Here is a 15298-nt window from a genome sequence, read left to right on the forward strand (position 1 = left end):
AACCAACCAACCAACTCACCATCACAAGCCATAACGATGTACTGATCACTCCCAGGAAGGCGGGCGTACGAGGCGACATCGGGCTGACTGCTGATGAATGGTTTGTAGCTGCAGTCACCTAATTGATGGTTTGTGGTTGGTCAGGTTGGTCGATTGACCAGTTGAATGCTGGCCGGATTATGTTACAAATTCAATGTATACTTGTAAAAGATTGTATGCGTATGAAGTGCTAAATAAATAGTCAAACATGGCGAAATTTTACCACAATTTATTGCCATCACGGTCGTCATCATCATCATAATAATATAAAATATAAAAATATCATAACTACCATCTTAACTATCATCATTCACATCCCCATCACAACAACAACAACAACAACAACAACAACAATAATAATAATAATAAATAATAATAAAGACCCAACAACAACAATAATAATAATAATAAATAAATAATAATAAAGACCCACCAACAGCCCTGGAAACTGATAGGGCACCATTAACTCTCCACGTTCCAAAGTGAACTACAGAGCCGCCGAGAGATGTGATGCGTGCCTTCTCATCCTGTGTGTGTGTGTGCGTGTGTGTGTGTGAATGTGTGATGTCTGTGTGTGAAGTGCATGTATGAGAGGTGTGTGTGTGTGTGATGAGTTCTGTCTCTCTCTGTGTATGTGTGCTTGTGTCAGTAGAGTGAATTTGAAAAGTCTGTGCGAAATATTTGTGTATGAGTGCGTGTGCGAATTCTGTGTGTATGAGATGTGTGTGTGAGAGTGAATTGTGTATATGTGAGGTGTGCATACATAAGGTCAGGTTTGTGTATGTGTAAGATGTATGAACGTACATGTGTGTGTATAGGTTGTACGCATCTCTGTTATAAGATGTGTATACATACAAAGTGTGCACGTAGTTCTATTTTTATTATCATTATTATTACTCCATTTTACATCTCTTCGTCTCATTATGATAATTTATCGTACATATTAAAACGTTATAATAAATGTTATCATTCATTTTCTGGGTCATGACAATAATGAGTGAGTTTGTATTATTATTGTTATTATTAGGTTGATAATATAACTGTTACAAAAGCAAGCAGAATGCACCTCTCTCTCCGGCTTATGGGCCCTCATGATCTCCACGGGTTTGCCCCCCCTGACCAGGAGGGCTTGGGAATCCCCGAGCCATGCTATAAATAACCTGTCGTCATCGTCGTCCAATAGGATGATGACTCCTGTGCAACCGCTCGAGTTGTTCTAGAAGGGACGATGATGATGATGATGATGGTGGCGATGATGATGATGGTGATGATGCTGATGATGATGCTGATGATGATGAGAAGGATTCGGATGACTAGAGTGAAGAAAAGATGATAACGGTGATGATGATGAAGATAATAATGATGATGATAGTGATGATATGATGATGGAGGCATTGGCAAACATTCATGGAAAGGTTAATATTGGAAGATGTCGAAGCAGTCAAAAAGCATTCATAGAAATGCTGAGAGCAGAGATGAAGTCATCAGGACAACCGAGGGACAATAAAAAAAAAGAATATAATTTTATAAACAATAACACCAACAAAAATACCAATGATGATGGTGACGATGATGATGATGACGAAGACGATGATGATAACAATGATGATGATGAAGAAGAAGATGATGATAACAATGATGATGATGAAGAAGAAGATGATGATAACAATGATGATGATGAAGAAGAAGATGATGACGATGACGAAGACAATGATGATAACGATGATGATGATGAAGATGATGTTAGTAAAAATTATGAATAAACTAATCAATATGCCATGATGCGAATATTTAAACAGATGAATCATCATCATAATCAGCACCACTAACATAATAATAATAACAACACTAACATCGTCATCGTTATCATCACTCTCGTCATCATGAATGACCTCATCCTCAACATATTGAAAGTTGACATCATATTGATATGAAAAAAATCAAGATGACAGTGATGATCGCCATCGTCATCATCATCATCACCATCGTCATCATCATCATCACCATCGTCATCATCATCATCACCATCGTCATCATCATCATCACCATCGTCATCATCATCATCACCATCGTCATCATCATCATCATCAGTAATATTATGATAATAATAATAATTACAATAACAGCAAAAAATAATAATGACAAAACAACAACAACAATAATAACAACAATAATAATAACAAAAAAATAATAAAAATAGTGATAATAACAATAATAATAAGAGGAACCCTCACATCAATCTTCACTCTCTCACTGAAGAGTCGGTCGGTTTCGAGAAAGGCCCTTTCCAAGCACCTCTCAATCTGCCTCACCTTCACCTTCCTATCACGTGACTGAGTTGTGACGTCACGTGGCTCCAGTGTGGAATGTTGTTGTTGCTGATGTTGTTGTTGTTGATGTTGTTGTAGAATGGCAGCAGTATGAGTTGTGGTGGGAGTTGTTGATGTAGTGGTGAGAAGATGTTGTTGTTGTTGCAGTTGTTCCAGCTGCGTTGGTGTCGCTGCTGTCAGCTTCTTCTTAGAAGAATGGCGTCTCTGACAAGATGGCGAATCCGTCGCTAGTGCAGCTGTCGCTGAAGTCAGTGCAGCTGGTGATGTCGTTGTAGTTGCTACTTGTGGATTTGTTGACGACGATGGGAGTGTTGATGATGATGATAGGAGTGTTGATGATGATGGAAGTGTTAATGATGTTGACGGGAGTGTTGATGATGATAGGGGTGTTGACGTTGTTGTTGGTGGCGATGATGATAACGAAAGTAATGTTGCTGCCGACGACGACGACGATGAACGCTGCTGTCGGTGCGATAAGGACTGCAAAAATGAAATAAGCATGCATACAAACGTTACAAGGATAAAGATCAGGCTATTTATTTATTCACTTATTAATTTAAAGGTTCATTACAATTTTTAAAATTTATCAACAACACACAAACAGCGCAAAGAAGAACATGACACACACACACACACACACACACACACACACACACACACACACACACACACACACACACAAACAATGCACGTGGTAAGTGGGGATTCCTTTTTTTCATTCGATCCCGGTTAAATGCGAATCAGGAAGAAACCGGCGATGCAAATGGATACCCACCCACACTCTCACCCGGGTTTTGCCTTCGGAGCAGTGTCTGCAGCCTCCCTGCTCCAGATGATTCTCCTCATTGCATCTCCTGCAAACTATCCGTTCGCTATGCTTCAATTTGTTGCTCATCATGTCACAAATGGATACATACAAAACCCTCCTGCGTTAGACCAGACAGAAAACTTCGCGCGGGAGGACTAGCCTTCCTTGTCCATAATACCAATAACACCACACCATTCAAACTCACAAATCATCAAATCACAAAGACAACCATGCAGAGATACAATCAATCTCAATTTCTACTAAGAAACAAGCAAGGCCCATTCACCATCTTTAACATCTACATTCCTCCTAATAGTGTTTGCACCTTCGGCTTAATTCCGTCAATCACTCACCCTCTTCAACTTCAATCTTTTCCTCCTTACAACCACGCCAAACCAATGAAGAAAATATATATAGGACAATAAAATCACAAGCTTCACAGCTCACGACATCAAATCCGCCATCAAACAATCCAAAAACTCAAAAGCTATAGGCCCTAACAACACCTCTAACATGCACCTCAAACACATTGGTCACTTTGCTTATAAAGTAGTGCTGAAACTGATCAACGACTGGAGGACAATGTCCACAGGAATGGCACCTGGCAACCATTGTACCCCTATTGAAAAAAGGTGAAAAGCCAGAAGCTAGCTATAACCAATTAGTCCGACGTCACATCTCGGTAAAGTATTGGAGAGAATGATAAAAAATAGATTGGTATGGCGTGGAACATAAAGGGATACTCAGTCAATTCCAAACCGGCTTCCGCAATGGAAGAAATACAAGCACTACTAAAAGTGGAAGAAATATTCAGTAAAATAGACCGTACTCTTAGCTGCCTGGGGCTGAAAAGCGTTGGTATTAATGATGAGACGGTATGCAGACTATGTGGTATGGAGATGGAAGAACTGGAACACATATGGACAAGATATCAAAAACAGTGATTTGAGAGATAAATATGGCACGAAAGGAAAACTGGAAGAGCTGATCACTGTACCCACAAATGTTGTAAAAATGTTAAGCGATATATTTTACAGGTTGGAGAGCAACAACGGAGGTACATGAACCAATACGACAACAACAAAATCAAAAGCAACACATGTTCAAAGATTAAATGACTGCTTTCATAAAGAATCTTTGATGTGTTGAAATGAACGACAAATTCAAACCATAAGAAAAGATGTGGAAGAACCGAATGGAACAAATTATCATTATCGTCATCATCATCATTATTGTAATTTTTTGTTTTCATCATAATTTTCATCATCAACATTCTTATTATCATTGTCTTCATCTTTATTATCATCACCTGACTACCATCATCCTCACAAATGATGATGACGATGATGATGAAAGCAAAGAAATACAGTAATGATGATTGTGACGAAGTTAAACGGAGAGAATAATAATATTAATATTACTAATACTACTACTACTAATAATAATAATACTACTACTAATAATATAATACTAAAACTACTGCTACTGCTACTACATACTACTACTACTAACAATAATAATAAAATAATAATAGTAGCAATAATTATGCTGGCTGTACGAACCATAATGTAGTGCATTAAATTGTAGTCAGTGCATTGTGATGGGTGTGGTGTGACAATCATTTAACAGCAACAACATATATTATGTATTCAATTGGGACCGCTATCATCAACGTCACATTAGGAGGATCGTGAAGGCAAAAACAAAATGAAAATAATGTGCACAATCCCTCAAACAAATAAAAACACTTGTCGATTATCACAAGTGAATATGAACAAACTTGAACAAGTTAAAGTTATCTTTCACCAACTAACAAGCTGTCATGAATCAGACGAACAAATCAACAGGATGTGACACAACGAGTTTCAAACATACAAAAATAAAAATGAAAAACGAACAATTCACGATTACCTTGCCTTCTTCGATGTCTTTGATGCATCTGGCAAGATGGCCGACAAGATGGGTTGAGCAGTAGTTGGCCGCCTCGACCCCTCCATGTCCATCAAACACGGCGTAGAATCTGTAGTTGCCCTGTTTTTAGGAAAAGTTAAAGATTAATCAGGAAATAAGAAATTTATTTGTCTTATTATGGAACCATTGGTGTTGACTGACAACGTTTAGGAATGCGACAGTAACCAAAATAATTCGGATTCGTCGAATCTAACACCGGAGATCCGATTTTGTCGAAATTTGAACTAGGCAATAAATTTGAAAAGTCGATTCTGCTGCACTTTGACCTGACGTGTGATTTGATTAAAATTTCTGGTATACTCTCATAAAGGTATACTTTAGACGGCAGTATACTGACTGAGTTTCAAAATTTGATGGTGCTTACGTGGATTATCTGGGCGTTATATGATACTGAGTGTGTCACCAGTCTGCGGGATGAGGTCTCGGCTGGTAGATATACCCATTTCATTTTGAAACCACGCAATAATTTGAAACCACGCAACAGCTGGATCCAAATCGCAGATCTAAAATTCCTAAATCTGTGGCACTTCCATCGATGATGATAATGATAGATGTGATATGATAACAATGATGATGGTGGGACGATGATGAAAGTTTAACTATGATGATTGCAATATAAATTGTTAACGTGAGCGAAAATAATCAACAGCAAGAAATATTTAAGTATATTTTTGTTAAATTCCATGTATTATGAGATTGAGCATGAGATTGCGGATCCATGACCCACGTTACCGTGAAAGAAAACAAAATTTAAGAATCTACGTTAGAACATCTTTACGTCATAATTTAGGATTTTCTGAGCTTAACAGAGTTGATCAAAAAATACTAGTAGAAAATATCAGACTTACGTATTATTAAAATGATCGAATCATCAAATATTTAAACAATAAAAAATAGACAAAAAAGTCAACTTTAACTAAAAAAATTACACCAAAAATTTTGGATCCGCCACTGAGCATCAAAGAAACTGTCAGTTGCCACAAACGTTTAGCCATAACTCTGACCAAAGTAAAAAAAAACCAGAACTGGTACACGTACAGGTCGGTCTTATTGCGCGTGAAGGCCGCCCGAATGATAAACACGTCAGTGTAACTGCACAAATCGGCAAAAATCGCAGCGTGATGGTCCATAAAACTAAGGTGGCAACGGAAAATTAGAAAAATTCTGTAAAATGAACATTCTATTTTTTTTAAAAAAAAGCTCATTAGAGATTTAAATTTTTATTTTATCACCGTAGTGTAACAAGCACTTAATAAAATCTTTATTAAAAGTTTGTATTAAAAAAATTTAGGCTGGGTGGCAAGGAAAATTACTAAATTTTGTAAAACGAGCATTCCAATTAGCAGGCTCATTGGAGGTCTAAATTTTTTATTATAGCAGTATATTATTTGCTTTTCAAATAACAAAATATACAACTTTTTATTTAATTTGAATAAGATCTGCTTTTAATTGCTTGTCTTTAGGCCTCCCTATCATTTCTTACAACTATGATTTGTCAAAAATAAACTTATTCTAAATAATTTCAAATATAATAAAATAATGAAGCTGGAAATATATCTTCCAACATAAACAGTTCACAAGGAGAGTTTCAAATTTTACTAAAATGACAAAAATAAAGTAAATATTTAAAATTATTCAGCAAAATAATAGATTAAATACTAGATCACAGAAGTTGTGATTGTATATTTTATTTATGACGAATTCATGCAAAATTTATTGACAATATTTGTCACAATAATTCAAACTTAAATAAAAGTTTTTAATATTAAAAAAAAACATTGATGTGATTTGATTTACAAGCATTCACGGAATTGCGAGACTGCAAGATTTAAATGGATGACGAAACTACATCATGTAAGCATCATGAAGTCGTTGATGAAATTCCAAAAAGGAGAAAAGGGAGAAAAATTAATTTTAAAACTGAAACCAATGTCCATTCTCGATATTAATGATCGAAGCAAAACCGATAAAACTAACAGTGATGTAGATTTAAGGGCCCTATGAACGAACCAGTTTATAATCGGGCTTGCCTGGACGAACTTTGGCCTACATACGTCAAACTCGTTCAGTCTTTTTTCAGGCGTGTATTTCGTTAGGTGTTAAATGGAGGATATCATGTAAGATCAAATTGAACGAAATGACAGATCCTCAATATACATTGAAATGTTGGAGAAACCAATATTCACAGCCAACTAAAGCAATTTCTCAAAAGACTACAAAGTCAACATACAAAATTAAGAATGCAGGCTATTAAACCTATTTAGAATTTTTTAGAAAAGTAATTTTCATAATTGGATAGCAAAAAAAATTCAACGCTCATTTTGAAAGATTGGTCAAGTTATTAAATACTGCTTTTGTTTAAAATGCAGAATACAAATTTGTTGCTCAATTAAAAAGGCTGAAGAGATTTATTATAAAATTCAGATATGAAGTAGAAGATAATTTTTTTTTTATGATAAGCTAAACAGCAACCAACAATATGCCAATAATGTTTGAAATAAAAGATTTTTTATTATTAAACTAATTTTTCACAATTAACTTTCAGAGATAAAAACCAATTTGAAGTGTGGGCTATTTCAAATTTATGTGTTTAACTTTTATTATTTAAATTTTAAATGATAATGAAGCAGAATTAACTTAGATTTTCTTCGCAATTATCCACATAAGTGTTAAGGTTTTTAAAATTTCATCAAATTAGTCCAATTATTTTAAAGAATTATCAAAATCATCTGCATCTTGACAAAATTTATTTAAACGTAATAATAATAATAAACAACCTTGACATTGAAGAGTTGACTGAAGAATGGCATGACAACATGTTTGTCCTCCATCTTGCGCCTAGTGTTCTTTATTGCATGAACGGAAACTGTTCAATTTGATTGGTCGATTATTCTAATGTATTAATTGCCTTGTCGATGAATGGATGTTGGTGTTTGGTTGCTTAACATTGATTGGCTGATTGGTTGGTTATGATTGTTTCATAGGTTGTTAATGGTTTGTTTGTTTGTCACTGATTGGTTGGTTATTATTAGTGATTGGTTGGTTGTCAGAAAGTGGTAGCAAATGGTTGGTTTTTAAGCTGGTTAATTTGTTGAATTAATAAGCCAGTAAGACTGACAATGATTTGTTCATGATTGCTTAATTAAATCAGCAAAACTTCTGTGTTAACAGATGAAAAATTCATCAAAATAAATGATCCCCTAGAACAAATAATTAGAAGAAAAATTAGAGGATCAATACAAAACCTACCATCCCCATCAACATATCCACAATCCTCCTCCTCATCCTCGTCAACCTTCCCAGCAGCATTCCTGGCGAGGAGCTCCTCGAAATACTTCCTGCCCACGTCCTTCATCGTGCTAACAACGAGGTCCTCAAACAATTCAGTCGAATATTCTGGTCATTAATGTTTCAATTGTTGTTGTAGGTGATTGGTCGTTGGCAAGACATAAATCAACATGATAAATTTAATTTTGATAATTTACATAGTTTCTTCACTGATATATAATGATAAATTTATTGACAGTGATATGAAATGATAAGTTAATGAGCATCGTTTGTTTTAAAGGTCTTACTATGCATGTGAACAAAATTTTTAAAAATTAATTTTTAAGAAAATTTTTAATTTATTAGTGCAAGCTATTAAACTTCCTCCACGAATAATTTTGTAAAAATAAAATATCAAAAATAGTAAAATTACTAAAAAAAATTGATAAAAACAAAATAATATTTAAAAATGGTTGTTAGTAATTGGTTGGTTGTCAATAAGAATGTAACAATGGGATGAAATGTGAACGAACTTTCCTTGCCATCAGGAGTCTTCAGGATGATGCCGCTGCTAATGTTGCTCATGTCCTCCATGACCTTCTGCCTGACCAGCCTGGTCAGCACGATGGCCACATGCTCCGGATAGTTCCTGTTGTTGTAATAGCAATTATCAACAATCATCAACTTATCTAGATAATTATTTTATTTTCCATGCTTAATATACTTAAACATTGTTACTCCATTATTTATTTATCATTTTATCAGTTTCTGTGCCTGCCAAAATCTAATTTTTTAAAGAATAATGATAATAAAAAAACATACTGACAGCATAAACTAAATAAATCACAAGTGGATGATCTATAAATGAAAATAACTAATTAACTGAATATACATATCAATTAACTCTAGGTTTGTTTAACAAATATAATATTCAGTATTCATAATGACCATTATTACTGTTATCTGTATCATAACCATTACTCTATCATCATCAACCATTACTCTAACCCCATCTTCAACACATCAGCAATGAATAAAATATTTTGTCGCAACATTCCATCTATTCCCAAATTTGATACAAACACCTCTCTTTGCAATCATTCATTTGCTCATCTTAAGCTTTTTTTATATTAAATTTTTCAGACTTTCTTTTCCTTACACATCATAAATAGATAAATAAATGAATGAAAAAACTAATTAATTAACTAATTAATTACTTAAATAAATAAATGAATGAATAAATAAAAAAAATTATTACCAATAAATAAATAAAAATAAATGAATGAATGAATGAATGAATCTCAATTACTTTTTAAATTTAAGAAATGGAAACTTTCTTTGCTTATTTAACTTTCAGATACATTTGATGCAAACATTTAATTTAATTTAATTTAAACATACAGCTTAATAAGCATTTTCAAGGTAAAGATTAAATTTTTTAAATTTAAATTTTAAAACATTTACATTTATAAAATTATTAAACTTTTAAAGGCTAAAGCCATTTATGATTTATTTAGCTCTGTAATAGAAATAGAAAACTTGTCTAGCTAAAACTAAAATTTAAAAAGTTCTATCGAGTTTAAAATGCTTCAACACTCAAGCAGCAAGACAAAATTAATTTAACTATTAATTATTTATATTTTTTATAAATAAGTAGACATTATTCAATTAAAATATTAAATTAAAAATAATTAAATTAAATATTATAAAAAAAGGTTACTAAGCATTTGCATCAAATTACATCACAAATTAAAGATTAAGAACGATGATGATTTATTTTTAATATTAAGATAAAATTAACATACAAACATAAAAAACTAATTACTAAACAGATGACTGATAAGAACTGTTTTTAGAGAAAAAAAATGGATAAATGATAAAAAAGACTGCTGAAAATCAGAAAATGAAAGATGATGAGAAGAGGAAGGAAGGAAGGAAGGAAGAAAGGAAAGAAGGGTCACTTGCTTGTTGAGGAGGAAGTGGAAGACCCAGTCGATGCACTGCCACTCAATCTCTTCCTTGTCCAAGTAGACGCAGGCATGTTCGAACAAGTGGTTGTTGTTTGACATCAAAGTGCTCCTCAGAGGTGTGTCACTGCTGTTCGTCCTCTCAGACCTGCCACTGAAGTTGATCAGAGTGCTTCTTATCAGTTCAATCAACTCATCCGACATCTTGATCAGCTGGCAATGAAATTTTTTCTTCTATTTTTAAACGCGGTCCGATTTTTTTCTTCCTAGTGTTTACTAACAAGTAGAATTTTTATTTGTTATATGAAATTTAGCAAGTAAGACCATTTCGTTCATTTCATAACACACACATCGACGAGAAAGGAAATGGATATCAATTGTCTTCCTAACTTCATAATAGTCCTTTTTTTATTTTTTATTATTATTTTTTAAAAATCAGGATCTGACAGATGCAGAAACTGTTACAGCATGCAAGTCTTTCATTCAACCAGTTGAATTTAGGTATAAAGAACATATCCTAATGATTATAACAATTAATTACATGGTACTCCACCAGGGAAATTCTCAACTCTCCAATGATACGTCCTACGAAAGAAACGAATCGAAATTTTATTTGCTCCATAAAATTAAAAAAATTTTAATGATAAGAAGCGGGCTGACTACTGGAAGCTAGAGAGGCAATGAAAATTCAAATTAACGCACGGAAACTCCAGTGGGTGATCGTTTGCATCTTAAGTAAAAATACAGTGTTATCGTCATGGTTGCTTCCGGGTCAACGCTCAGATCAAACGCCTCGTTTTACTTCCTATGTATGATTCAATGTTACAAATCACCTAGTATTGATATCAAGGGTGAAAAAACTTATTCAGTGGTTTCATACCATTTGTTCTTAACCTTACTTTATTATTAAATAGTCATACGTTGGTAAAAGACATGATGAAAGTTTAACAAGCATCTTAATTTTCTTCAAGCATGTTACTTAAGGAAATATTTCTAACAGTTTTAGAATAATTTAAATCTATAATTATAATAATTTCAGTTTTTTTGACAGTTATTACTCCTGCGTTGGTTCATTTAAACTTTTTCATTTTAGTTACTGTAATGATAATAATATATTATTGTATTTATTATTATTTTACGCTATTATTAGAAAAATAAATATTATTACTATCATAATATGTATACTTATCGATGCCATGCATAATTACATCTTTAACACTATCGTATAGATAGCGTACAGATCAGCGGCAGTTGCAGTAACTCTTTCAAGTATTTAATTTTTGGCGGATGTATTTCGAAAAAACGCCATAGGACAAAAAGGAGTTTAAAAAATCAGATATAAAATAAAAGGAAAACAAACATTGCATATTACAAACAGAATTTTAAAAAAATATTACAGCATAACTATTATTAGTAGTATTGTTTTGTTGTTATTATTATTGTATCAATGATAACCATCCTAATGATAATAACACTCATTTATGATGAGATACAAACAAACAAACAAACAAACAAGCAAACACACAAAATGCAACCGCGCACGTGATATTTGTGTAAGTGTACACGAGGCCACACAAACACACGTGTACGTGTCTTTGCGTCGTATATGTCCGCTTGTTAAAATCCATCTCATACAGTTAAAATCCATTTATAACAATGTGAAACCGTGTAGAATAATAGCGTTTGTAAATTCACACTCAAAAACACGCATATACACACGCGCGCACGCACACACAAATATTTTACACGTCTGCAAATACCACGCGCTGCCAGACACACGCAATGCCGTAAATTAAACTGCGTTCTCAAAAATTTAAATGAAAGAAAATGCAGGTCAAATTATAAAATAAGCATAAAAATAAAAATGACAATATAATATAATAATAATTTTTATCAATTAATTGCAAACGATAGCATATCCATCAATTAGAAGGAGGCTTCAAATAATAAATGAAGTACGGGTAATATTACTATTATTATTATTATTGTCATCTGACAAGTAGCACATGAATGGGGGCATATGAATGAATGACGGTTTCAGCAATTCAGATATAACGTTCCGGATTGTTAGACAACCACTATTCCCCTATCCTCTGTTGGTCACGAGATTCACTTTGTTTTCAAATCTTATACCCCTTTCAAAACTCAACTTACCCGTCTAGTGTTTACAATTTAAATTTTTGCGCTCTGTACTCATTCATCTACTCAGATCAGCACTTCGCACATTTGAACTTACAAAAGGATTACAATTAGCAGTTCTACAATTACAGTTATAACGCAAATTGTGAACGAGATTTACAGACTGCATACAAAAGATGTAACAAGATAAACCCCACGTGTGTGAATGCATTACTGCCATTTATATTAAGATACATTCGCGCAGTCCGCAAACATAGAAAACACCGCAATTACACATCAACCCACAACACGTACAAAAACAAATACGTACAAACAAACATACACATACCCAAAATCACAGATACAATGTATTTACGAAAGTAAAAATTCTAATATTATTCTCTACGATTAGCTAATTTCTCCAATGTGGAACGGAAAATCAAAAACTGGATGTAATTAAATTTAATGAGAAAATCTTAATGATTTGTTTCAATATATCGACAATGCTAACACCCATCAGACTTTAGAAAATTGCAAAAAAATTTACTGTTTTTGTCAGGTTCAATGGCTAAACTAATCCTTCAATGAAGTAGGATAAATATGAAAATAGAATAAATTCCACGATTCATAAAAAACCATCCACTTGATGAAATCCATCAATTGATCTATAATGATTTGATTTTAATCTCAGACCGCATTATTAACCAACGCTTCTCTCTGTTTAATTTATAGTCCAGTCGCACGCCCACGCGAAGCGTAAGAACATCTTGGAAACAATATTTCAACCACCAAGTCGAGATACATTCGCAACCAAACAATAACACACACACACAAAATAACTTCTTTAGCGTAACAATTAATAAATTAAATATCGCAGTTTTATGAAAGGTTTTTTATTTAGCCAATCAGAGATCTTTTGGTGCCTATTGAACCAAAACTTTAACTCAAATTTCTGAAGCCTACATTATGAACGGAAGCATACGAAACAAATCAATAGAAAACCGACAGCCTAAACATAAAAATGTAGCAGAAATATCATTTCAGTCACCTTCATCCACCGACATCATCATCATAACAATCGTCATCATTATCATTCAACGGCAGTTTAAGTCCAACCAAAAAACGCCAGCAAAGACCAAACGAGCACAATTTCTCAATCTTCCAACCCTCCAATCTACCCGACCTGATCTCACCTGGTCTCACAACCAGCTTATCGAAATTTCCACTGCCACCAGCAAGCAACCAGGCAGGCCAGAGTCATCTTGCTAGCAGATACGTGGCAGAAACATTCCATTAGGGATTTCCCAGCATAATAACCCGTCAATAATTTGAATGGCTAAAGGGTTAACTGCCAGTCAAAAGCCGATGATGTTGACAAGAACAACAACCATAAAACATAACAATGATGGTAATGAGATAAAATAATTATAACAACAAATAACAAAATAAATTTTATGAATAAAAATTAATTATGCAATTTAGATATAGTCAAAAAAGGGCAAATCTGAAATGACAAAATGATACATTCTGCGGCGACGGTGTTGGCGCTAATCAATTCAAACAGCAAACGCGAAGATTGAAAAAGCCTCAAAAAAAACAAAACCCTCAATAAGCCATCAAAATATGGATCACACATTTACAGGTGCATTATAAGTGAGGTGTATGCAGGCAGAGATGGTTAACGTACAGTTCGTTGTGTGTGATGTACGCACGTATACATACGCATGGACGTGTGTTTGTATGTGTGCGACTGACTGATTGTATGTGTGTACGCTTTTGCAATAAATTATTTATTCTAGTATGTCATTCTAGTAAATATATGTATATATGAATATATACCATATTAAAACACACGTATAAACTTCGTGCATACATATCATAACACATACATGTATGTGTACATAAAAAACAAGGTCATACACATACATATATAAAAATACAAACACACACACACATACATGTATGCATACACACAAACAACGGTACAAACACATACTAATCAAGGCACTTCTTTGGAGATAGTGCCACGAGTTAAAAGTAATTATTATATTTCAAAATCATTACTGCAAAGAAATTATAAACATAAATATTACTAATATTATAGCATCATCTACATTAATGAGTATTATCATCGAGAGTATTATCATGCAAACATCTTGGTATTTGTCTAGTGCTGAATGAATTAATGAAACTATTGACCTTTTTTTTATTAAAATGCTAATTAAAGTTACTATTGTGTAACATTACGATCGATGTAACAGTGAAATTAGTTTTATAAGTTGCTATAATTATCGTTATATTGAGGTCAAATCTATATCATTAATAAAATTATTAATTTGTAAAAATGTGTTCATAACAAATATGATTATGAATTCATTATATATATATAATGGATTAAGACTGTCAAAAATGCAATTATGTTCCGCGTTAGTTATAGTTTCTGTTTTTCGATTTTTCTAATGGTAGATCGTAAATCATTGTCAAGTTTCTAGGGTTCAAAACTAAAATTTTTATTTATTTTGAGCATGATAGAACATTTAAGCATGATAGAACAAAAAAGCTTTTTTCGGTACTCCTAAACCATCTTCGGTGTTCAAATTGATACGTTGTGTATGTAGCCAGATGCTCAAGTATATATATATACTGTGTCCCTACTCTGCTTTGTTGATTCCTTGTTTGTTCAAGTGAATACTTAACGCTCATTTAATTATGACAATGATAAGACGACGACCAAGCTATCGAGAAGATTTACAATGCACGTACTGGTACAATAACAACCATTATAATTTACGACCAGC

The 15298-nt window shown here is 33.3% G+C and overlaps 2 protein-coding genes across 2 annotated transcripts; both read right to left on the minus strand.

The window, feature by feature from the left end:
* Positions 1–335: 335 nt before the first annotated feature.
* On the minus strand, positions 336–5187 carry HELRODRAFT_85873 (hypothetical protein; the record flags this gene model as incomplete). The annotated part of the gene is made up of 3 exons (XM_009026528.1): positions 336–566; positions 1106–1244; positions 5015–5187. Coding segments are annotated over 3 exons (543 nt in total), but the record flags the coding sequence as incomplete, so codon positions are not given.
* On the minus strand, positions 5005–10586 carry HELRODRAFT_178460 (hypothetical protein; the record flags this gene model as incomplete). Its single annotated transcript, XM_009026557.1, has 7 exons — positions 5005–5208; positions 5513–5674; positions 7926–8014; positions 8398–8544; positions 8949–9064; positions 9424–9428; positions 10377–10586. 7 exons carry the CDS (start codon positions 10584–10586, stop codon positions 5005–5007), a joined length of 933 nt encoding a protein of 310 aa, XP_009024805.1.
* Between the last annotated feature and the right edge of the window lie 4712 nt (positions 10587–15298).

The sequence above is a fragment of the Helobdella robusta genome (assembly GCF_000326865.2).
Source record: "Helobdella robusta unplaced genomic scaffold HELROscaffold_48, whole genome shotgun sequence".
Lineage (NCBI taxonomy): Eukaryota > Metazoa > Annelida > Clitellata > Rhynchobdellida > Glossiphoniidae > Helobdella > Helobdella robusta.